At 39.6% G+C, this 25228-nt stretch overlaps 1 protein-coding gene across 1 annotated transcript in view; it reads right to left on the reverse strand.

The window, feature by feature from the left end:
* The window catches only part of LOC126167427 (protein KIAA0100), a 296899-nt gene that overhangs the window by 76358 nt on the left and 195313 nt on the right, over positions 1-25228 (reverse strand). Inside the window, exon 27 of the mRNA XM_049920476.1 lies at positions 12015-12219. Coding sequence (XP_049776433.1) covers positions 12015-12219 — 205 coding nt within the window. The remainder of the gene's footprint in view (positions 1-12014; positions 12220-25228) is intronic.

Here is a 25228-nt window from a genome sequence, read left to right on the forward strand (position 1 = left end):
ACTTGATCCTCTGCTGCCTTCACTATTTCATTCCTCAAAGCTACCCATTCATCTTCTACTGTATTTCTTTCCCCCATTCCTGTCAATTGTTCCTTTATGCTCTCCCTGAAACTCTGTACAACCTCTGATTCTTTCAGTTTATCCAGGTCCCATCTCTTTAAATTCCCACCTTTCTGCAGTTTCTTCAGTTTTAATCTACAGTTCATAACCAATAGATTGTGGTCAGAGTCCACATCTTCCCCTGGAAATGTCTTACATTTTAAAATCTGGTTCCTAAATCTCTGTCTTACCATTATATAATCTATCTTAAACCTTTTAGTATCTCCAGGGTTCTTCCATGTATACAGCCTTCTTTCATGATTCTTGAACCAAGTGTTAGCTATGATTAAGTTATGCTCTGTGCAAAATTCTACAAGGCGGCTTTCTCTTTCATTTCTTAGCCCCAATCCATATTCACCTACAACGTTTCCTTCTCTTCCCTTTCCTACTGTCGAATTCCAGTCAACCATGACTATTAAATTTTCATCTCCCTTCACTACCTGAATAATTTCTTTTATCTCATCATACATTTCATTAACTTCTTCATCATCTGCAGAGCTAGTTGGCATATAAACTTGTACTACTGTAGTAGGCGTGGGCTTCGTGTCTATCTTGGCCACAATAATGCATTCACTATGCTGTTTGTAGTAGCTTACCCGCACTCCTATTTTCCTATTCATTATTAAACCTACTCCTGCATTACCCCTATTTGATTTTGTAATTATAACCCTGTATTCACCTGACCAAAAGTCTTGTTCCTCTTACCACCAAACTTCACTAATTCCCACTATATCTAACTTTAACCTATCCATTTCCCTTTTTAAATTTTCTAACCTACCTGCCCAATTAAGGGATCTGACATTCCACGCTCCGATCCGTAGAATGCCAGTTTTCTCTCCTAATAACGATGTCCTCTTGAGTAGTCCCCGCCCGGAGATCCGAATGGGGGACTATTTTACCTCCGGAATATTTTAGCCAAGAGGACGCCATCATCATTTAATCATACAGTAAAGCTGCATGCCCTCGGGAAAAATTACAGCTGTAGTTTCCCCTTGTTTTCAGCCATTTGCAGTACCAAAACAGCAAGGCCATTTTGGTTATTTTTACAGGGCCAGATCAGTCAATCATCCAGACTGTTGCCTCTGCAACTACTGAAAAGGCTGCTGCCCCTCTTCAGGAACCACATGTTTGTCTGGCCTCTCAACAGATACCCCTCCGTTGTGGTTGTACCTATGGTACGGCTATCTGTATCGTTGAGGCACGCAAGTCTCCCCACCAACAGCAAGGTCCATGGTTCATGAGGGAGGGGGGGGGGGGGGGGGGGGGGGGAGGAGGCAGACAGACATACCATTTTGTAAATCGAACTAATGCATACATTATTCCTTATGTTCTGGATAAGTATTTAAAACATGTACCAGCTTCTCTTTCCCTGAATAAATACAAAATCTGGTTTTTAATTAGCATCACAAGCAATAATTTAGTAGAAAAGAGATAGGTAACTTTGCTGGCAAAGCAGAAATACCACTGTGACTAATCCAACATCTATGATGGGTTTCAATGAAGTATTGTTACATTGAACATATCAAATGTGCAAGTATCAATTCTAGCCACTGTAGTTGATGAAACTCAATTAAGGCAGTTGTTTACAATAAGTGGGCCAATGAGATTGTGGTGGTCATCATCATCATCATCATCATCGTCATCATCGTCATCATGTTTGCTGCATTTTGCTCTTTTCTTTCAATTGTTGTATTTCCATCCATTATGCAGATCATCCGGGATCTGAGTCCACTTCTAACCTTGCCTTCTCTTCTTCTTCTTCTTCTTCACATTCCTCCTGAAATGGTTTTTAAAATTCCATCATGCATTCTCACTACCTGGCTAATCCAACTTTTCCTACATTCAATTACATCCAATGATTGCCTTCTTTCCCCATTCTCCTCATGCACCTCTTCATTTGTCACTTTGTCTATCCATTTTATTTTTTCCATTCTTTGCAATGTCAACATTTCAAAAGCCTTTAATTGCCTCCTGTCTTTCTTCCGTATGCTAAAAGTGCATGCCTGACCAAACACTTCATAACATTGTCCTTAAGCCTATTTACATACCATTAAAGAATATACAGGATGAGTCAGAAAGACTTTAAAATTTTGGAATGCTATAGAAATTTATCAAGATAACTTACAGTACTAGTAAATTTGTCATTTTGTAGCAAATCACCTCATGTTTGACTCACGTAGTACATCAGTACCCCATTCTGCCATTAGGAGTGTCAGCGTAGTGCACAGTTAAAATGGCTACATTCACTGGCATGAAGTGCGTATGCGCGGCTTTTTGGTTTCATACAACGAACTATGCAACAAATATTCAGCGTAGATTTTGCTCTGGATATGCTAATGAACCTCCAAAGCAGGAATAAAATTTAATCTTGGCAAAATATCAAGGTTTCCTTAATAATCACTTTCCAGGTCATTGGATTGGCTGTGAAGGGCCAATTGCATGATCACCTCACTACCCAGACTTGACACCACTGGATTTACTCCTCTAGGGTGTCATTTCAGACCATGTGTATGTTACTCCCCTACCAAATGATTTAGCTGATCTGAAAAGTAAAATCTATGCACAAGTTATGCCTGATTTTTTTTTTTTTTTTTGCAATGATTGGGGGAAGAAATTTATTGCCATTGCGATGTCTGCCACATTACAAATGTTAGTCACACTGAACCAAAATTACACTTGATAGTTTTATGTGAAACTACAGGTCGTTTGCAACAAAGTGACAGTAGATACTGATTGCACAAGTTATCTCACTAAATTTCTGTATGGTTCCAAAGTTGTACAAATCTTTTTGACACATCCTACATATTTCACTTCTTAGTGAATCCCAAATTTGTCGTTTATATTCTTGATATAATGACTGTGAAGCAACTCCAGTTGGCTCTATTCTACTACCTAGGTATTTACAATCTTACACATATATTCACTTCGCCTCCTTTCAGCATAATTTTTATCTTGTCATATACGCACCTAGTTTCATTAATTTTGTTTTCTTTACTTAAAAATCTCCTTGACCTTTCCTAGGGTCTATTTTCCATATCTGGTAAGAGAAGAACCACATAGTTTGAAAATAATCAACACCACAATCTTTGTTCACTGATTTTAACACCTTTGTCAATTAGTAAACAATAATCAATCATATCGTCTAAATATACTGAAAACTTCATGGTGACTACAATCTCAGCATTGACTGTGTAGTGGTCAGCTAGTGTTTTAATGATATGGGACACATACTACCATATATGTGCACAGAAATGACTGTAATAAATCCTTTAACATTACTTACGTGCCAAAACAATACTGACGGGTACAACACTTTAAAACTTCTGACTGTGGTGCAAAAAAGTTTCCATTACGCACAGTAAGTATTATAACGTAACAATAAACTGTTTTGTCACAGATGACGGGCATTGGCCCCATACAGATCTGGTATAATAAATAAATCTGACTATTCAGCCAATGTCCACATTTCATCATGACGAGTTTTCTGAAATACATGTGAGTTCCAAAGGACTGAGAGTATAAAACATTTTAAATACAGTACATCTTGAAAAGTGTAGGTGATACACATGAACCTCACTTTACAACTTTACGTAATTCCATCCAGTTCATATTTTCTCCTTTTGGTCTTACTGAAGCCTTGTGGGTCATATATAATAAATTTAGTCTGCTTCTCGTGGTCTCGTGGTACCATTCTCTCTTCCCGAGCACGGGGTCCTGGGTTGGATTCCCGGCAAGGTCAGGGATTTTCATCTGTCCCAAGATGACTGGGTGTTGTTGTGTCATCTTCATCATCATCATCATCATCATCATCATCATCATCATCATCATCATTCATCCCCATTACAGTCGGAGGAAGGTAATGGCAAACCATCTCCATTAGGACCTTGCCTAGTACGGCGGTGTAGGTATCCCACATCGTTCCCCTGTGCTCTGTCAAGAAGCAAAGGACTTCATTTCCATAATAAATTTATAAGCAGTCTTTCTTTCACTCATTTTCCCCTTAAAATATTCATAACCTGTTCTCAGTTCATGTTATCAAAAGCTTTCTCCGGGGATATAAATAAGGTATATAAGCTCTTTTCCTTCTCAGTAAATCTCTCTCATAAAATGTGTACAAGCATTATTACATCATTTGTCCATGTATTTCTACTAAAACCAAATTGTGCTTCAGCCAGCTTTTCTGTCATTTTTCCAGTCTCTTGTTTATGATTTATGCAATATTTTGCCAGCATGATATACCAGGCTGATGGTTCTATGCTCATTAAATTCTCAGTTTATTTGGTTTTGGGATCATTACAAAACAAAAGTTCCAAACAGAAAGCTCCAAATAGCTTCATGCAATACAAATTTTATCCCAGGATTTTCTCTTGTTATAAAACAAACCAATTTCTTATGGACTGCGGATTTAGCTATTAAAGGGAACTGGTAATCCTCATAATATAACAGATCCTGAAATTAAAAAATAATCAACAATGTTGAAATAGTTAGGCCCTACTTGTTTACTCTTCAGAAAAATATTTTCACCAAACAGAATGAAGCTTCATTGTGAACTCTGTTCTCGAGCATCAAATCCTGGTCAGACCATGGATTCTTCAGTTTGCTGCAATGATGTGGAGATTCTCCAGAAGCACATGTGCATCAATTCCACATCAAACTTTAGGTCCATTTTCCCTGGTTGGATAATTGTCATAGGCTAGGACATGCAAGTCATCAACAGAGTGCCCAATTGAAAGACTTGCACCAGGCCACTGGGTCGGATGAAATTATTAAATTATTATTCTCACCTGTGGATACTATCACTTTGCCAGGAAATATGGAACATATTGCTACTTGAGTGAGTGGTGAGTCAGTGGAAAGAAGAGGAAACAGGAACCAGGGAGAACTCGGGCTACTATACCCATTCCCCTTGCCAACAAGTTTGAGCTGCTGTCTCCTGCTGAAATGCAAACTGAGCAAACATGACACACTTCATGTGAAGGGAAGTCTGCTGTGCCAAGACAAAGTAAATACGAAAGGGAAGTGGTCTTTTAATCATCAGCATTCCAAATGTTGGGGACTAATGGTACCCCCTAGGGAAATGGCAACACAGGATGGGAAGGATCAATTCGTGCAGTCAATATGTATGCCTAGGGATCTCGTTCAAGATGCTGTAGTGGCTGTACCAGCAGTGATTGAGAGAGCAGAGAGCAACGAGCTGCAGGTTGTGAAGCATGTTAGAATAAACTATGCTTGTTGTCTGGGCTCTGAGGTCACAATTTGATCATTCCAGAAACTGACGAAGAAGATTGAGAAGAGTGATATTGGTAACAAAATTTCAGTAAAGCTCACGATCAGCAGCATTATTCTCAGGATTAATTGTTCTGACTTGAATGGAAGACTTAAACCAGAGATTTTGATGGTACTGTGAATTTCTTGAATTGTGCTATAAAGTTGTGAACTGTGGAGTCCCTCTAGCACTGGGTTGCACTACACTAGCAGCCAACTGTGTGCAGGGTTCACGCAAGAGTTCTTTTTTTTTTAGATTCTGAGACTCACTCACCAAACCAGATAATGATAACTGTATCAGATGAAAAAGCGTCACACTACGATTCAAAGCAATGTCTCTCACAGATCAGACTATTAAAATTCTACCTATAAACTGCCAAAGCATTTATAATGGAGTTCCAAAATTAAGGTAGTCCTAAAAAAAACATGCAACCAGACAAAATCCTAGGTGCACAAATCTGGCTAAAATCAGAAATTTATAAGAGTGAGATTTTTGGGGTGAATCTTAAGCATACTTAAAATGGACAGACTAATGGAGAATGTTGTTTTTGGAGAGGGTCCACACTGAGCAAAACACAACCTGATCTTTTCTTCTATTTCCTAGACACGTTTCCCGGAAGTTTCAGCATCATAAGTGGGTTTTTATTTTCTTTCTAATAAACTGGAAAAATGCTCTTTACTACTTGCACATTTATAAAGTGATAGTGTATGGACAAGGAATTCAAAGCCACTGAGATAGAAATTGCAGCTGCATGCAAGATTGTTTGGGCAAGACTCATTGGCAAAGATGCGCACAAAATTATTATTGGGTTCTTCTACTCATCAGCTGATTCATTCTCAAACGTAACAGAAAGCTGTAGAGAAACCTTAGTTTGCTAACATACACATTCCCCAATCATACTGTCAACAATGGAGGAGACTTTAATCATCCAAAAATCAATTTTTTCAGTTTTAAGTGGTGCTTTCGTTAAAAATACTTATAACAGACAGTTCAGAGGTTCTCTTATGACAGAAATTGATTAAATCTAATGGTGACAAATATATCAGACCTCTGCGAGAATATCCACACTCAAACAGGTATGAGTGACCATGGTACAGTTGCAGTCACAATGTTTACCAAAGGATAATGGACAGCTGAACCAAGAAGATTTGCATATTTACTACAGACCTTATAAAGACAGCAGGAAGAATTAAAAAAAAAAAAATTAGGTTTAGGCTTGACAATGTAGGGTAACTACAAATGTAGTAAGGTGGAACAGGACCACCTGCTCTGATACCAGTCCTCACATAAATACTACTTTTCTCATTTCTTCTTTCCTTTACATGCATGGTAAATATATATTTATCCATGAAAAATCAAAATTCCTTTTAAGTTGCCTCTTTGCATATTCTTCAGACTATAATTTACATGTTTTTGATTATAACTGTGTAGATATCTTCAACAGAAACATTTTATTTGAGGAAATACTGGGAATTTAAGACTCATGGAAACCACTTATACTTAAATATCTGAGCCACTAGTAGCTGTTTCAGGACCAAAATATCTCATTTGAAAGCCCATATCCTTTTCTAAGTAAAGAATATCCTGTCTTCTTTCTTTTAATTTAGAAAATATTACTATTCAAAAATGTTGCACAAACAGTCATTCAAATTTCAGAATTGATATACTTAAGAAATTCAATGTTATAATCATGCAGCCCTAAATTTTCTGTTTTCAAAATTGTATGCATTTAATAGAATAGCGTGTTAGTTAGTGAAATAGCTCAAATTTAAAATATATGTTTCTAGAGAAATCTTGGTGGGTTTTGCCATAAATCGGGGAGACAAGTGCACAACTAAAAACCCACTCTATAAAATAAAACATATTAATATCTTTTTAAGAACATATAGTCAATAATGGAATGAAATAACTTCACTGCCACATGTGAAAGAGTATTGCATATAATTCTTGTTTTTTATGTCTTTATTTTAGTGTTCTGTAAAACTTACACCAGTCTTTAAATAAGCACATTGGACAGTGCCACAGTCTTCACTGAGCAGATGAAAAATTAAATTTCCTCAGTCAGCACCAAGCCACAGTTATGTAAGGACAATAGGATAAAGTCTCCCTTTAGCTCTCAATAAGTAATGTTCTGTAAAGTCAGTCCTAGTTTGCACCTTCATTGAGTAATGTTCACACAGTCACTTCTAGTTGCCATTGATGTTTCCATGAGTAAGTTCCAAAAGGTCAGTTGCCTATATACAGATCACTAAAATAGGTATATATAGCCACTCGTGAATTTAGGTTAGATATTTCGATGTCTCTGTAGATTGCTATCTATTTCGTACTAATAATAATGGAACTTCTTACCAACAAGCTGTTCATCAAGAAAGGCATCTATGACAATAAACATGCATTAATAGAAATCTGTCTTTGACAGTGTTGTCTCGATCATTTAAAATTGTTCTAAACACGTGTTATTACAGCCATTGCCCAAGAAAAGAAAATTCCAAACAAAGCAACTGGTGTGCTTGATTGAGGAGTAAGGTTTCATATTTACTGTATAAGGGAACTGGTGAGAAAATTAAAGAGACTGTTAAAAATAGTGAGTGGCATATTATGCATGAAGTAACTACATGACATGTATAAATGAAGAAGCAGCCAGAATATGGACAGTTACAGTAGCAGAATGAATGCGGGATTTATGTGTAGCAGAAAACCAATACAACCAACTGAAAGCAGTAAATTCATCTGCCATGCCTAGAGCAGAATGAGAAGCCAGCCTAAAGTAAACAGCCTGGCCTGGAGTATGGAGGAACAAGGTACTTAAGAAAGTACAAACCATCTACAAGAGTACAAATTTTTTTTTTTAAATTTTTGTTCAGAGTTAATAATTTTTTGAAAATGAGTGACATAGAAGTTAAGGGAATACTTTTGCAGTAAAGAGTAAGTACGAGATAACAACCAAAAAAACGTCGTAGTAAAAAGTGAACTTTGGGATGACAGCGGTATAAAATCTGACAGAGCAACTGGCCAAGAGTGTCGACAGTGATTGGCCACACAACAACAGATGGACATCATGAGAGAAAGACAGACAAGGAAGGTGACACAGCACAATATCAAGTCCACATGGCAAACCAAGATTGAATACTAAGATGCAGCAAATTCAGAATCAAGAGGACAATGTGTAGCTAGATTTATACAATAATTCTTAAGAAATCACAAAGCATGAAGCGGCCACACTACTGGGTTTAAAGGGTGGACAAAAACACGTTTGGAAAGATCTTTGACATGCAGCAACATGTACGCTACATATTTTCGTATTACGAAAGCATAAATTCAAATTCCACCAAACACTGCATGCTAATTTTTGAAGCATTGAAATCGAGATTGCGATGTGCTTTTGTAAGCCAGTCATAGCTCATATTACATGATCTCGCCAGCAGATGACAGCAGATATTCAGAGAATACGGCACATGATGTAGTCGGCCAATAGCAACATCATATTATGTAGCGGGAACACAAAAACAGGAAATGCTAATGGCTTAATAAATATGCATAGTGTTGCTACTAGAAAAGAAAAGCTTTCACATATACTATTTGTCTCAAAGATTAATAAGTTACAAGAGAAGCTAAGCTTTCACATATTATGTTGATCTTTTTTGCTCATGTTACACTTTAAGATACATCACACAAATGTGCCAGTAAAATTTTTAATAAAGACATAAATGTCTGATCTTCTGGGTTAGTAATTCTTCTAAATGGCTTGTGATCAAAGAGTTGATTTTTAAACGAGAGTCAAATGCTCTGTGATTTAAGAAATTCATTGTATATTCTTGCACACATTTCATCTTGCGTAAAAGGAAATTTACTTTGAAAGTAACGCTTTTCAAACCACAATTCACAAGATTTTCTCGCAGCCTGTTAGAAGTAGGTAGGTTTCAGCAGTTGCCAGATAAGAGGTGTCACTGCACTTGCACAGCTATGATGATGTAGGAAGCCCGTATGTTCGTACGTATAAAACGTTAAACGAGCTAACGTCACGTCATAAAAAAATATCAGAGGGTATACTCACACCATCGGAATTACTTGGACCATATTAAAATGCATAATTTGTCTTAAAGTGCACATTTGTATGTCCAGATTCCCGATGAAGTAGGCTTCAACCTTATATTAAGGTTTTCAGTGTGGTTTCCGGGATTGTTCTTTATTATAGCATAATGCAATACATGCTAGAAGATGAAAACCTGCACTTGAAATGAAGCAAACAGTTGAAACTTGCCAGTAGTGTGGAATTAAACACTTTGTTTCAAATAAATTGATTGCCTCAATGGACAAGATTAATAAAAGCCACATTTCTTTGGCTAACTGACAAAAATAACTGCATTGTTCTACAAAGCGATTAATGCTTGACTGCCAGAAATGTGGAAATAAATTCTGAGACTGATAACACATTTTAGCCTTCTGTAATTATGTGAATGTATTTAATTCACTTGCTAGTTCCTGGCCACAGAAATCCATGTTGTTTCTATTTGATATGAGAGCAGTAAACGAGCAGGAAATTCACTAAATGTAAACACGGGTCACTTAGAGACTAACCACCTCCCCATTATAACTCAGACTGCTCTGTGCATCAGCCACGAATCAACGTTGTTTTCAAACTGGACCAATACTAGAATTTGCCACCCAGTTCAGATACCCTGGTTACGTGTGGACTACAATGTTTTGGAGGTTGGGTAGGCGACAGAACACCAGTTTAGGAGGGGTGAGAAGTAACTCGCATAGGATGTCTCTCACTTCTGTGCATAATGATAGGTAATCAAAAGCCCTGCCGAAGGACATGGTTCAGTTGTTCCAGTCCTGAGTGGTGTTGGTTGACAAAGGGCTCGTTCCCAGAAAGGTGGGAGGATTGGGGATGTGAGGGGAAATGGCATGGGAGATCTATTAGCAGACTAGGTCTGGGGGTAGTGCCTGTCTGTCAGGGCCTTTGTGAGACAATCGACACTGCATATATGCCATTCCCAATTGCCCAGGTGTATGGGATGGATTTTTTGGTGTGAAAGGGATGACAACAGCCTAATTGAAAGTACTGTTGGGGGTTTAACATAGACAGGGGTGCAGATGGAACCACCAGAGAGGTGGAGTTCTACTTCTAGGAAGGTAGCACGCTGGGTTGAGGAGTACCGTGTGAAGCGGATGGGAAGATGTTGAGGTTGTGAGGAAATAAACCTAGGGTGTCTTGACCTTGAGTCTAGATCACGAAGATATCGTCAATGAACCTGAACCACACTATGGGTTTGCTGTTATGGGAGGCTAGGAAGGTATACTCTAGATGGCCCATAAAAACGTTGGCATAGGAGGGTGCCATGTAAGTGCCCATGGCTGTGCACTGGATTTGTTTATATACTGTCCCTTCAAAGGAGTAGTTGTGGGTAAGGATAAAGTTAGTGAGGTGTATGAGGAATGAGGTGGCGGGCGGGTTTGGAACCTGAAGGACCTTGGGAAATATAGTGTTCAACAGAGGTAAGACCAAGAGCATGAAGGATGTTAGTGTATAGGGAGGGAGTGTCAACCTGCCCAATCGATCCTCTCAGCACTTCCTATTCCAGTCCTGTCATAGATTTATCCTACCCCATCAGGGGCCAGGCCGCCTGTAAAATCAGCAGTGTCATTTACCAGCTCTCCTGCAATCATGTACACCTTTTCCTACTGGTATGACTACCAACCAACTGTCCATCAGGATGAATGGCCACTGCCAAACTGTGGCCAAAAGCAAAGTAGACCACTCTGAGGCACAATATGCAGCTGAACATAACATACTTGGTTTCAATAGCTGTTTCACTATCGAGCCATCTGGACCTTTCCCTCCATTACCAGCTGTTATGAACTGCATATCCTTACAACACATTCTCTGCTCCCGTAATCATCCCAGCCTACAATAACATACTGTCCTCACACCCTCCACACAACAGTTTGCAACCCCTCTGTTTTATGATGTCCTCCCCACACTCTTCTCCCACTTTGTCTATGTGTCACCCTCTGCCAATGCACCTGCCAATCTTTCCCCAATCCTCTCCTTTTTCTTTACTAATTTCCCCACCTTTCTGTGTCACTACCAACTGACACTGTGTTTGTTGGTATTCTGGTTTCTGCACACTCCATCAGACTGCATTAATCTTTCTCCCCACCAGTACAAAACTATCCCTTCTCCCCCCCCCCCCCCCCCCACCTCCTGCTGGCATCCTGCATGATAGTTGCACTCTGGCCCAAGATGCTGGATTTGGTGAACACATGTGCCAGAGGTGTGCTTGCCTGTGTGTATGAATAGTGTCTTTCCGTGTGCTTGCCTGTGTGTATGAATAGTGTCTTTCTCTTTTGCTGATGAAGGCTGTGGCCAAAAGCTTTATGGAAGTGTCTTTTAATTGTGCCTGTCTGCAATTTAAAGTGTCTTCTTTATGGTAAGTAGCAATCTGCCTTTTCCTACATTGTTAATAACTGGTACAGTGGGAGGTACCTTCTGCCATGCACTTGCAAGTGGTTTGCAGAGTTTATATGTAGAAGCCGATATTTTAAACAGCTATATATCAAACTACTGAGAAGATAGAAAAGGAGTCTAGAATTGGGACAGTAATGGAGCTTTATACTTAGCTGGTAACAGATGTGGACATACTTAGCCAATTTTTGTGTAGAGCATCATCTTCCTGACAGGCAGCCAAGCCCTGAAGGTGTTGCTCCCTTGTCTGCACTGAAAGGTCATCACTGAAAACTACTGCCTTGTTATCTGCTTCAGCTATCAGCTGCTGCAGCATAGTCACTGCATGGCCAGACTGTAGTTTTGTCATAGGCGAAGGAGTAGCTTGCACAGCTGCTGGTGCCTGGAATCACAGGTTAGCAACATGTTCAGTATAATCTTGTTTTACATTTTAATTTGAATACTGACTTTGTTATTAATGCACTGATTAAATATATCTGTACCATAACTTTAAAAAAAGGGTAATAAATCTGAATTCAGATTTGACTGGGCAGAAATGAATAAGTTTTAACTTAGACATTTTGGAGAATAGGAAGAACTAGATTAAAGATGATGGGACAAAACACTGAATCCTAATTTTTTTTTTTTTTAATTTCCCTGCTAAAAGAAATGGATTCAGTGTTGTTTTGGTTTCTCTATTCCTGTCACTTGCCAGTCTCATGTAAAAGCACATTTCAAACAACTCTTTATTTCATTTCATTTGAGTTCTGTCTTCTACACTGCCCACATTTGGCATCTAAATGGAGCTGAGCTGCAAACATAACTGTTCATAATTTTTTTCTTGCATCACAGTTTATATTTTCGGATGTTGGCAGCTCTTTCTTGCATCTACTTTCTTATCTACTCTGCTTCCTAGATAGCAAAGTTAATTCATCTTTTCAAAGGTTTCTAGTTTAAATTTAACATTTGGCAACTCAGGACATCCACATACAGCACATATCACCATCTTATTCCTCATTCTATAGGTAGACAGGTAGCAATGTTCTGTTTCATTAAGCATACTACTTAATTCCTATTTATTTACTTTGATACCTGATATATTCTCAGTGGAGCACATTATGCTGATTTTCTAATTTCACAAATCACTTTCACATTGAGATAATCAATTATTCACTCCACAGTTTAGTCAGTACATGTTACATATTATAGTGGCAATGAGCAACCCTGCCTTGTATCGTTAATTTATCAGTGCTGAAAGCACCTGTCTGCATTGCAGACAGATAGTGGATAACTTTTCTATCCTTGGAGTTCATATCACATTGCTTGATACCCAAGCTGCCTGGCATTTACCTATTTTGATGTGGGAAACTGCCTAAAAACAACATCTGGGCTGGAAGAGTGCTCACAAGTTTCTTCACGTATGTCATATTTAACAGGCACACATTGATAAGTAGATGCTACAGAGCTACCAAACTGTGGGGACAGAGATTAATTCACTGGATCACTAGCCCCCATCATTTATCTGCAAGTGGATTCCATCCGGAGTATGCTTGCCAAGCTAAATCTCAAAAGAGGCACATAATGTCGAGGCAGGTACCTCCTATCTCTTAGTCAGTCCTATCTCTTAATAACTAGTTGCAGTTTATGTGTGGCTACTGGTACATTGAAAGAAGACTAGAAACCAAAAAATCATCTATAAATAATGAACACTGAATGGGGATAGTTACAAAGTTTGTCATACTATTTACAGCTACTAAAAAATGGGGTCACACATAAAATGTTATCCTAACAGCCATTTTTCTATCATTTAAAGCAATCTGGCAGATAATTACAGATTCAGTATCTAAAATAAAATGTGGAATTGGAGGATCACAGAAAGTTAAGAGATATTCCTCAACCTGTCCATAGATGACATGATTCCAAGTAGTATTGTGGGCCAATCAGTGTCAAAGAGGGTACCTATCAACCGTACCTGCTCCATGAAGTCAGTTGTATAGTCCTTTCCAGCAGGATGAAGTGAAATCTCCTGTATCTACACTGCAAATGATTAACAGATTGTCTGAAAATTAATATGTAAAGTTCAAGAGTGCAGGTAACATCTCACCAAACAATATGAGTGTTGTGTCGTCAATAGGCACGCAAACAAGACAGAAAACACACACACACACACACACACACACACACACACACACACACACACACACACACACACAGAGAGAGAGAGAGAGAGAGAGAGAGAGAGAGAGAGAGAGAGAGAACAGGATAGGAATGCAGAGACGTCAACACCAACGAGTTTGTGCAGCACATTGTGAGAATGATGTGGAGGAGTGGATTGGGATGGGGTGACAGAACAGAGGAAGGGGAGACCATTGGGAAGAGGATAGGTGCAGGCACAGGAGGTTAGTTGGAGATTGACACCAGGAGGATTACAGGAACAAATCATGTGTTGCAAGGATATATCCCACCTACGTAATTCAGAAAAGCTGGTGCTTGGGAGAAGTATCCAGATGGCACAAATTGTCAACCAGCCACTCAAATCAAGCATACTGTACTTAGCAGCATGTTACCCCACAGGTTGGTCAACTCTCCTTTTGCCCAAAATCTGGCAGTGGGTGGATCTACGATGGCCCTGCCTACATAAAATGCTGTGCATAAATTGCAGCAGAGTTAATATATAATATGGTACCTTTCACAGGTGGCCTCGCCTCTGATGGAATAGGATAGGCCTGTGACAGGACAGGAGTAAGATGTGCTAGGTGGATTATTGAACCAGTCATGTGACTGTGTTTTCCAGAGGGATTGGCCCCTGTGGCAAGAGATTGGGAGTGGGCATAGCATAGGGATGCGCCAGGATATTGTGTTGGTTGGGTGGTCAGTGGAATACCACTTTAGGAGAGATTTATAAGATGCCCTTTATTTCTGGGCATGATGATAGATAGTCAATTCCTGGACTGGACCAACTGAACAATATCCTTCATCAATAAATGTAAAACGTGCATCCACAACACATATGCACATTGTGGATGTCGTCTTTATTTTTATGCAATTCGATTGCTTCTGTTGTGGCCAACACATGGCTCATGCCGACATGGTGTGTGTGTGTGTGTGTGTGTGTGTGTGTGTGTGTGTGTGTGTGTGTGTAAGAGGGAATACTTATACCACTGTATGTATCTGGATTCAGGCTGCTTGAAACAACCTTCCAGGGTAGCATGATTTAATGTTGCAGAGCAGTCCTTAATATCTGCATATCTGCTATGTTTGAAAATAACAAATTGCAATTTTAACAAATATTTTTAACAGCCATATGTGGTGTAATGGTTCAGTGAGAACCATCTGTTACTATGTGGAGGGAATTTTCTTAGGTCAGTCATGGTAGCATAGTTGCTCTGTCACCCAGGTGCGGTGGGTTCGATAGACTGGTGACAGAAACAGGAGTCCATTAGATGGGAGGATGGCAACTGCGTAGTTGAAGTTCAAGAAAACTTTTATAATGTATCAGGCTAGAGTAGATACAGGTGTACATCCTCATCTCCTGGACACAACTTGGCATTGATACATGGTGTCTTCATATTGGAGTAGTGGAGGCAGATGTGGCCGAAGCCCACCAATGCTGCTGGGAGGCTGCCTGGTTGCTTGATGGTGCAGATGCACTTGTTGTTGAGACTGTGGCTGGTGGTCATGGTCCTCATGGCCTGGCTGTAGCAACTGGAGTCACCCTTAACACTGAGCACTAGCATGAAGGTGGGGAGCTATGGGGACCCAAAGTGTAGACATCACTGTTGAAGTGGTAGAATGATATGACAGATCATCTGACCATTCTGGGTACTCCAATATGGAGGGAATAGTAATAGGTCTACCTGGGTAGACAACTGGGATCTCAATTCACTTTTACAAAGAGTACTCTATGGCATTGGCCCCTTACTTAGCTTGAATTTATTGTTACTCTCTCCACCGATGCAGACTTCCAAGCAAATGGAATAAAGGTCAAGTGACTCATGCATATTAAACTGTATAAAAAAAACTGACCCACTAAAATTACAGACCAATATCCTCAACATTGGTTAGCTGCAGAATTCTTCAACATTTCCTCAATTTGAATATAAAACTCGATATGGTTTTAGAAAGCATTGCACACATGCAGAACTCCAGATTGCCCTCTTCTCACATATTATCCAGCAAACTATGGATGAATGGCAACAGGCAGATTCCCTATTTCTTCATTTCCGAAAATCATCTGATACAGTGCCTCAATGCTGACTGTGAATTATGTTTTGGGAATACAGAATAGCTTCCAAGATATGTAAGGGGCTTGAAGACTTCTTAAGTAATAGGATCCAGTATGTTGTCCTTGATGGTGAGTGTTCATCAGAGACAAGAGCATCATCAAGGGTTTGTAGTGCCCCCAGAATTTTACAAAAGTCTGGAGTCACTTGTGTTTCAGCCGCTTCGAACACATGTTATTTTGTAGTGGGTTGTAGCATAAACAGATACACACTGCCGCAGAACATTATTTGTGCAGGCTAACCGAGAAAGAAGAGCAAAACCGGGCCAACAAGTGACGCGCTCGGTTGCGGCAATTCCGTGGACGAATTTCATGCACGAAAAACATTGGTGATTGTTGTGTGTGGTAGAGAGACAACGGAAGAAAAAAAATGATTATTATTAATAGTGACTTGGTCTCGAGCAGATGGACATGTATATTGGTATTGTATCGTTGAGAAAAAATGTTATTTAATTTGGTTGAATTCAGTCGTGTACGAATGCCCTAAGAAAGTGTGGGCTTACTGTTTAATGTGGCATTGAAATGGTGTATTGAATTTTGAATACAGAATATGTTAACAGCCACTGAATTTTGAGAGAGTCTTTATTTGGACTAGATAATAGGATTTGGGAATAGTAGACAAATTTTCACCTTCTTCAAAATATGGAATCTTCGGAGGAGAGTTTGATGCGAGTAGAAGATGCTGGAGCTGCGGGGAAGCTGAGCCTGTATCTGGCATTCAAGTAAGTTCACACTGATAGTCCAAGGAGCGTGGCTCTAAGTTTTAGACAAGATACAATGGGGCACTGCATAACGTGGCAACCAGTAAAGAACGGACCTGTGAAGAAGGTGGAAGATTAGCGAAAGCAAGTTGAAAATATTGACGAGTGTTGCCATAGCAACGAGTAACAGCGAACAAGATTCGAAGATATTTATTGAAAATTGTCCTGTTGGTTAATGGTGATAGAAGCAAGGAAATAGAGTAGAACGAACGCCATAGTCAATCCATTAATTCACAAACTCCGCCGCCGTCTACAACGCCGCCGCCGCAGCCTACAACGCCGCCGTCTACAAACCCCGACGCCGCCGTCTACAAACGCCGACGCCGCCGTCTACACCAACACCGACGCCACTGGTAGCAGATCGTCAAGTCACACCGGGTGAGCGAACTTTGACTTTTGTTCAATTGTTCAGTGTAAGACTTGTGAATAGGGGGTACTGTGAATGTTGACTCGACTAAGGCTAAGAAGAATAAGATGGAAGGGGATGATCAACAATCAGAAGGGCATGTTGGGGCTATGGGGATAGGAAACCAAGGACCTGATTTATATGCAACACCTCAAGTTAGACTTGAAGAAAGAAAAGTCTGACTCTCTAAGTGAAATAGTAAATATTTTGTTTAAAGGCTTAGAGGAGAAACAAGAGAAAAATTTATGAGAAATAGCCCAGAAATTAAAGTATGATGTCAACTGTAAATGTAGTAGCCTAGAAACCAGAGTCAATGAAAATTTTGATTCCTTGAAAGATGTCTGTAAGGTCACATTTGATGTGGTTAAACAGGAATTAAGTAACATTAAAACAAATGTACATAAACAAGATAAATTGCTCCCATTAGTTCAGGCGCAAATTTCAGGAGTTAGTTCACGTTTAGAAACTGTAGAACAAAATCTCAAAGAAAAGTTAATTACAACTTAGGTGATCAATCTAACCAGTATAGAGGAACAGGTGGATGGGCTAATAGAATGAAAAGTGGAAGAAAAATTAAGCGTTGACATTCCTTCGCCTATAATGACCTCTGAATTAGATCATACTAAAAAAGACTTAGATAACCTAAGAAGGGAATTCAAAATTATTCAGGAGAAACTTGAAAAGAGTACAGTGTCTCAAAATCTTGTTCTAAATAAAGAAATAATTAATGATTTGCAATGGGTATCGAATTCAGGCTTTTCCTGACAGTTCCCTAGGTTTAAACCAGATGGGGAGGTACACCCCAACCATTTCCTAAAATGATTTAATCAGGCCATGCCTAAAAGTTGGGAAGAGGCTAAGAAAATACAATTTGCGATAGGTTATTTAGAGGGTGAAGCTTCAGAATGGGGCACAGTAAACATAGAGATCTTCACATCCTGGGAAGACTTTCAAAGAAAATTTAAAGAAAAATCTTGGTCTTCCAGTGCACAAGAGAAGTTAATTTCAGATTTATGGGACCCAAAATACTACAGCAACGCCTGAGGTTCGATGCGTAAGTATTTCGACTGGCACTTGACGAGGGCCAAGTATTTAGACAAACCAATAGAGGAGAAAGGTATGTACAATGTTAAAGATATAAAGAGATATGTACAAAACCCCCAGGGACGTTGACATTCTGTGTTAACGGGTGGAGTGACGTCTCCTGGTTTCCAAGTTGGATTTGGTGTTGCTTCTACTTTAGTTTTCCTGCACCAGATGCCCTTAACTTCTCCAACTATTCTGTCGTCTATTCTCATACAATAAATCTATAAACGGTTGTTTTCACGTCAGCCTGAAACGACTGTAATGACAACTGGGTTAAGGGTTATCTCATTTTCGAGACTGACTTGACATAAATTTGTCAACTTTGAAACTGCATTTGGATCTGGAGATATTCCACTAGGAATCATGCCAAAAACAGAAGGGTAATCTCATATGTGAGTTCTGCAAGGGTAAAACCCAGGGAATGTGTTCTGTACTTCTAGATAGAACATTATAAACGCCAGTGTTGAGGCAAATGGCATAATTCAGTGTTACATGATGTTTAAATTTTTATAAAATGTTTTGTGCCTTTTGTAAAGTATGATGTGATGGGGGAGGGTTTGTACTCAATTTTGTATAAGGATGGGTAGTGTAGGCATACACACAACCAACACCACACAAACACCACACCCTTCATACAGCCCTCGCAAACAAGTGTGACTGGTTCTTCACCATTTGCCATTCCATAGGAGTTGATAAGATCTTTTCTTTTGAGACTTCTAAGGTGACGGTGAGAATGTCCGTTCTATAGGAGACACCGAACATCATACCTCCTCTGGCTTCTCACCTAAGTACTGGCGAAGTGGGGATCCTGGGGAAGGGGGGAGGGAAGGGTTTCCTGTCTTTGGGGCTATCTTCTTTCTTTCTTCAATCTTAGCAACCAACTCTTTCATTTCATTTCTTTCCCTCTATCCACATTCATATACTTCTATCGCTGAAGTCCTATTTTCCGTGATTTAAATAAATCTTCAACTAAGAACCTTAGCTGGCCGAAGAACCATTCTCCACTGTTTAACATACCAAACAGTATCCTTACCTTGTCATGGTGGTGGGGCTTGCATGGTCAAATGATCCTGAGAGCTATGCCTGCGGTAGCTTAGCTACCGGTAGGGCCACACAAGCCAGACAGGTTGAAGATGAGGTTCCAGACTAAATGGCATACCCTAGTCCTCCAGGTTGGGGGTTGGGCGTGGGTCTAACAACCCCCCTTGCAAAACCAGTCGTGTTACGAAAGCTAGAGAGGAGCCTCGGATTCAGAACAGACACCCAACACAATGAACTAAACACAGAAAAGGACTACAATTTTGAACATGGAATGTACAGTCTAACCAGGAATTGGATTATGGATGTAAGAAATTCCCATGGGGCTGAGTGTGGTTCCGACCATTTCTTGGTTAAAAGTCGACTCAGAGTCACCATGAAACCACACCAAAGAAGTAAACTAAAGAAAGTGGCACGTTTAGAAATAGAAAAGGTAGCTCAGGAAGAAACCAGAAATGAATTTCAAGTTGAGATGAGGAATTGTTTTACAGTACTGCTGGAAACAGAGGACTCAGATGTAAATCAGCAGTGGGAAGAAATTAGAAATGTGGTTATAAAGGCTGCAGAAGCAGTCATTGGTAAAATGAGTGGCAAGAAAGAAGAAATGGTTCAATGAGGTCTGTGAAGAGGCGCACAACAGGCGGAAAGAAGCCCATGACAAGTAGTTACAGTCAGCAACTGATCAGAGCAGTAAGGCAGAATTTTATAGAGTCCATAGAGAAACACAAGCTATATTCTGGAGAGAAAAGAGGAAGTTCGTGAGTGGGGTTATTACAGAATCAGAAGAAGATTTCCACGGAAGGAGGATGAAGAACATGTACAGAAAGGTCAACTATCTGAAGAAAACCTATAAACTCACAGAGAAATTCATAAAAAATGCCAAAGGAGAGAGGCTGACAATTGAGTATCAAATTGCAAAGAGATGGGAAGAATATTTCAGTGACTTGTTAAACTGTGAAAACCCAACGATGCTCTTTAACTTCCCCCGACCACAGACAGCAAACCCTGAATACCTACCGCCAACTGTAGAAGAGATCAGGAAGCAGATAAAACAGCTTAAAAAGGACAGAAGCCCAGGAGAAGATGGAATCCATGCTGAAATAATTCAGGAAGGGGGGATGAACACCTGGTCGCAAGGATTCACAAATTAGTAGAGACCATTTGGAACACTGAAAACATTCCAGAAGACTAGAGGAATGCACTAATCTGTCCCATCCATAAGAAGAATGACCGAATGTCGTGTGAAAACTACCGTGGTATCACTGTGCTCAGTTTTTTTTTTTTATAAGATCTTCTCAAACTGTCGTCTAGATCGAATCCAACTGTTGGCAGATACCATTATTGGAGAATATCAAGGAGGATTTCATCACGGGAGAGCTACTATCGGCCAAATCTTTGTCCTATGACAGATCGTAGAAAAAATGTGGGAGTTTGGCCAAGGACTAAACATGCTGTTTGTCGACTTCAGAAAAGCATATGACTGCATTCATCGAGAAAGTATGCTGAGGTGTCTGGAAATAGTTCGGTTTTGCCAAGAAACTAGTAAGCCTCATGAAGGCCTGCCTGATGGATACTACAGCAAAGGTAAAAATTGGAAATAAGTTGACTGAAACATTTGAAATAAAAACTGGGCTACGGCAGGGTGATGGACTATCACCTGTTCTTTTCAATCTCGCATTAGAGAAGGTAATGCGAGAGATGTCATCTAATGAACTCACAGAAATCCAGACCGGAGATGTGAACATCAAGTACCTCAGATATGCCAATGACATAATGCTACTATCTGCATTGCAAGAAGAAGTAGGGGAAATGGCTAACATTCTGGAAACAACAGGAAAATTGGACTGCAAATCAACCATGACAAGACGGAATACATGGTTCTACATTGTAAACATAATGACACTCAAGAACCACTTCCACCCTTACAGTCAACTGAAGGTTCTTATTGTCAAGTCAGGGAGTTCAAATATCTGAGTGCAGTATTCAGAGATGAACCATCCAGTAAAATGGAAATACAGGCAAGACTACAGGCAGGTAATCGCTGTTACCATGGCCTTATGCTCTCCTCAAAACCAGAAGTCTGTCGAGACATTTCAAAATACACATCTACAAAACACTCCTACAGCCAGTAGTACTGTATGGATGTGCCATCTGGAGTACAACCAAGCAAGATCTGAACAGACTGATGATATTTGAAAGGAAAGTCCGTCAGAAGATTTTTGGACCAGTTTATGATAATGAGAGTGAAATATGGAGAATTCGTCATAATACAGAGTTGTATGATATTTACAAAGAATTGAACATCATGGCTATAAGGAAGACGCGACGACTCCAGTGGGCAGGGCATGTTGCTTGAATGCAGGACAACTGATGGCCAAAAACTGTACTCAACAGGCAACCGGAAGAAGGCCTGTAGGAATACCTAGAACTTGATGGAGTGACTGCGTATCGAAAGACCTTCAGAGGATGGGACTCCTGGAAGCACGGAAGAAAGAAGCCGAAGACAGACTGAAGTGAAGACAATCTCTCAAACCAGCGAGCGGTCTTTTTGGCTTGATCGCATAAAGTAAGTAAAAGTAAGTAAGTAGTAAGGAACATATTTGAACCATATTTGACCAGGTATTTGTATTTGTTCATAGGTCGGGTTAGATTGAAGACCAATGTCTTGTATGACATCATTGTGATCTAGCTCATCATGTTGACGACTGAACAGACTGTTTCTTGTGGAGCATGTGTTCCACAATGGAGTCCAGTTTACCTCAGCAGTAGAAGCTGCATTTACAGCAAAGTTCCCAGGAGTGAAGATGCCTAACCACAGTGTTGTACGGAGCCTCATCACTAAGTTTCTAAAGACTGGAAGCGTTCATACTGCTCCAAAATCAGGCAGGCCATCCACATCCACATTTGAAGAGAAGGTGGCGGAAATGCAAGACATGATGCTCCGAAGTTCAAAGAAATCGGTTAGGCGACTAGCTCAGCAGGCCCACGTGTCCATGGGATCCACTCACAAGATTCTCCGGTAGTCACTGTTGATGTACCCGTACAAAAAGTCGGTTGTGCATGGACTGAGAGACACTGATCACCCAGCACATGTGAACTTTTGCAACTGGTTTCTGCCCTTCCTGCAGGGCAATGGTGAGGTGATTCTTGACGTAAACATTTTCATGGATGACGCATGATTTCACCTCTGGTTATGTGAATAGCCAGAATAGTCGTGTGTGAACTACAGAGAATCCGCATGAATTTAAGGTGTCTCTACTGCATGATCAAAATGTTGGTGTTTGGTGTGCTGTGACTAGTAAATGCATCATTGGGCCAATCTTCTTTCAGGACACAATAAATGCAGAACGGTACTGCATCTGCATTCTGGAGCCCTTCGTAGGTGAACTGAATGAGGATGAAATTGAAAATGCCTGGTTTCAAACTTGACGGGGCGACTGCACATACCACTCACAAGGCGATGAACTTTATAAAGGACATCTTTGGTGACCGCATCATCTCTCGAGGACTCTGGCCTCCCCATTCACCTGACTTGGCTCTACCGGATTACTTTTTATGGGGTATGTTGAAAGGAAAGGACTATGAAGGCAATTTGCACGACACACCACATTAGGAACATCACTCCCAATGTTCTGCGCAATATCTTCAGGAATATGCACAAACGTGTGCAACTGTCTCTTCAAGTTTAAGGAGATCACTTCCAGCATCTCTTGTAACTTCCAGGACTTTAATACGGCAAGTTATGAACTGCATAGTTACTTATTGAACATCTTGTATGATTAAAGACAGCTAGCTCTAAACATGAAAAAATTTAAGTTATTGCAGATGAGCAGGAAAAAGAAACCCTTAATGTTCAAATACTGCATTAGTAGTGTTCTTCTGAACACAGTCACTTTGTTTAAATATCTGGACATAATGTTGCAAAGTGATATGAAACGGAAAGAGCGAGTGAGGATTGCGGTACAGCAGGCAAATGGTCTACTGCTGTTTATTGGGTCAACTTTGGAAAAGTATTGGTTATATGGAAAGGAGACCGCATACAAGACACTAGTGCTACATATTCTTGAATACTGTTGAATTTTGGGATCAACACCAGGTCAGATTAAAGAAAAAAATCAAAGCAATTCAGAGGTGGGCTGCTAGATTTGTTACAGGTAGGTTCAAACAGCATGCAAAAATGGGTATGCTTCAGGAACTCAAATTGGAATTCCTAGAGGGAAGGTAATGTTCTTTTTGAGGAGCACTATTGAGAGAATTTAAAGAAATGGTATTTGAAGCTAACTGGAAAATGATTCTACTGCTGCCGACATAAGTCTCATGTAAGGATCATGAAGGTAATATATAATAAATTAGAGTTCATATGGATTCAGTCTTTTTTCACTCATTTTATTTGTGAGAGGCACAGCAAAGGGAATGACTAGTAGTGGTACAATGTATGATCCGTCACATGCCATATGGTGGGTTGCAGGATATGTGTATGTAGATGGTTTACAACGCATGTCTATTGGAGGAGTTATGCTTTTGTTTTCCATACATTTGATAGCACCCACTTGTAAGAGGACTTAGTTTAACATGAACTCAGATTCAAGGATTAACTTTGAATTATTTGCATATACAATAAGTGACAAAAAAACCTGGAATTGATTGAGGATTGAACCTTGAGCCTATAGATTTCATCTGACATTATTATTATTATTATTATTATTGACTTTTTTTTTTTTCTCAGACTTGAGTCTGGTTAAAAATGGAACGTGACGCGGACCTCGGTCAAGCGTGACTTCCTTGTAACTGTATGGTATATGTTATATTGCATTTAGGAACTTTCGGGTAATTGAACAAGTATCAATAATTACAGATTTTTGTAATTGTATATATATGTTTGGATGTAGCTGTATTGCATTGATGTACTGGTGAATATTGTGAGGTATGACTCCTGTAGTTGATAGTATAATTGGGATAATGTCGACTTTATCCTGATGCCACATGTCCTTGACTTCCTCAGCCAGTTGGATGTATTTTTCAATTTTTTCCCCTGTTTTCTTCTGTATATTTGTTGTGTTGGGTATGGATATTTCAATTAGTTGTGTTAATTTCTTCTTTTTATTGGTGAGTATGATGTCAGGTTTGTTATGTGGTGTTGTTTTATCTGTTATAATCGTTCTGTTCCAGTATAATTTGTATTCATCATTCTCCAGTACATTTTGTGGTGTGTACTTGTATGTGGGAACGTGTTGTTTTATAAGTTTATGTTGTAAGGCAAGCTGTTGATGTATTATTTTTGCTACATTGTCATGTCTTCTGGGGTATTCTGTATTTGCTAGTATTGTACATCCACTTGTGATGTGATCTACTGTTTCTATTTGTTGTTTGCAAAGTCTGCATTTATCTGTTGTGGTATTGGGATCTCTAATAATATGCTTGCTGTAATATCTGATGTTTATTATTTGATCCTGTATTGCAATCATGAATCCTTCCGTCTCACTGTATATATTGCCTTTTCTTAGCCATGTGTTGGATGCGTCTTGATCGATGTATGGCTGTGTTAGATGATACGGGTGCTTGCCATGTACTGTTTTCTTTTACCAATTTACGTTCTTCATATCTGTTGATGATATGTGATCTAAAGGGTTGTAGGAGTGGTTATGAAATTGCAGTGGTGTAGCCGATGTATTTATATGAGTGATTGCTTTGTGTATTTTGCTAGTTTCTGCTCGTTCTAGAAAGAATTTTCTTAAATTGTCTACCTGTCCATAATGTAGGTTTTTTATGTCGATGAATCCCCTTCCTCCTTCCTTTCTGCTTAATGTGAATCTTTCTGTTGCGGAATGTATGTGATGTA

Source organism: Schistocerca cancellata, chromosome 1 (genome assembly GCF_023864275.1).
Source record: "Schistocerca cancellata isolate TAMUIC-IGC-003103 chromosome 1, iqSchCanc2.1, whole genome shotgun sequence".
NCBI classification, from domain to species: Eukaryota; Metazoa; Arthropoda; class Insecta; order Orthoptera; family Acrididae; genus Schistocerca; species Schistocerca cancellata.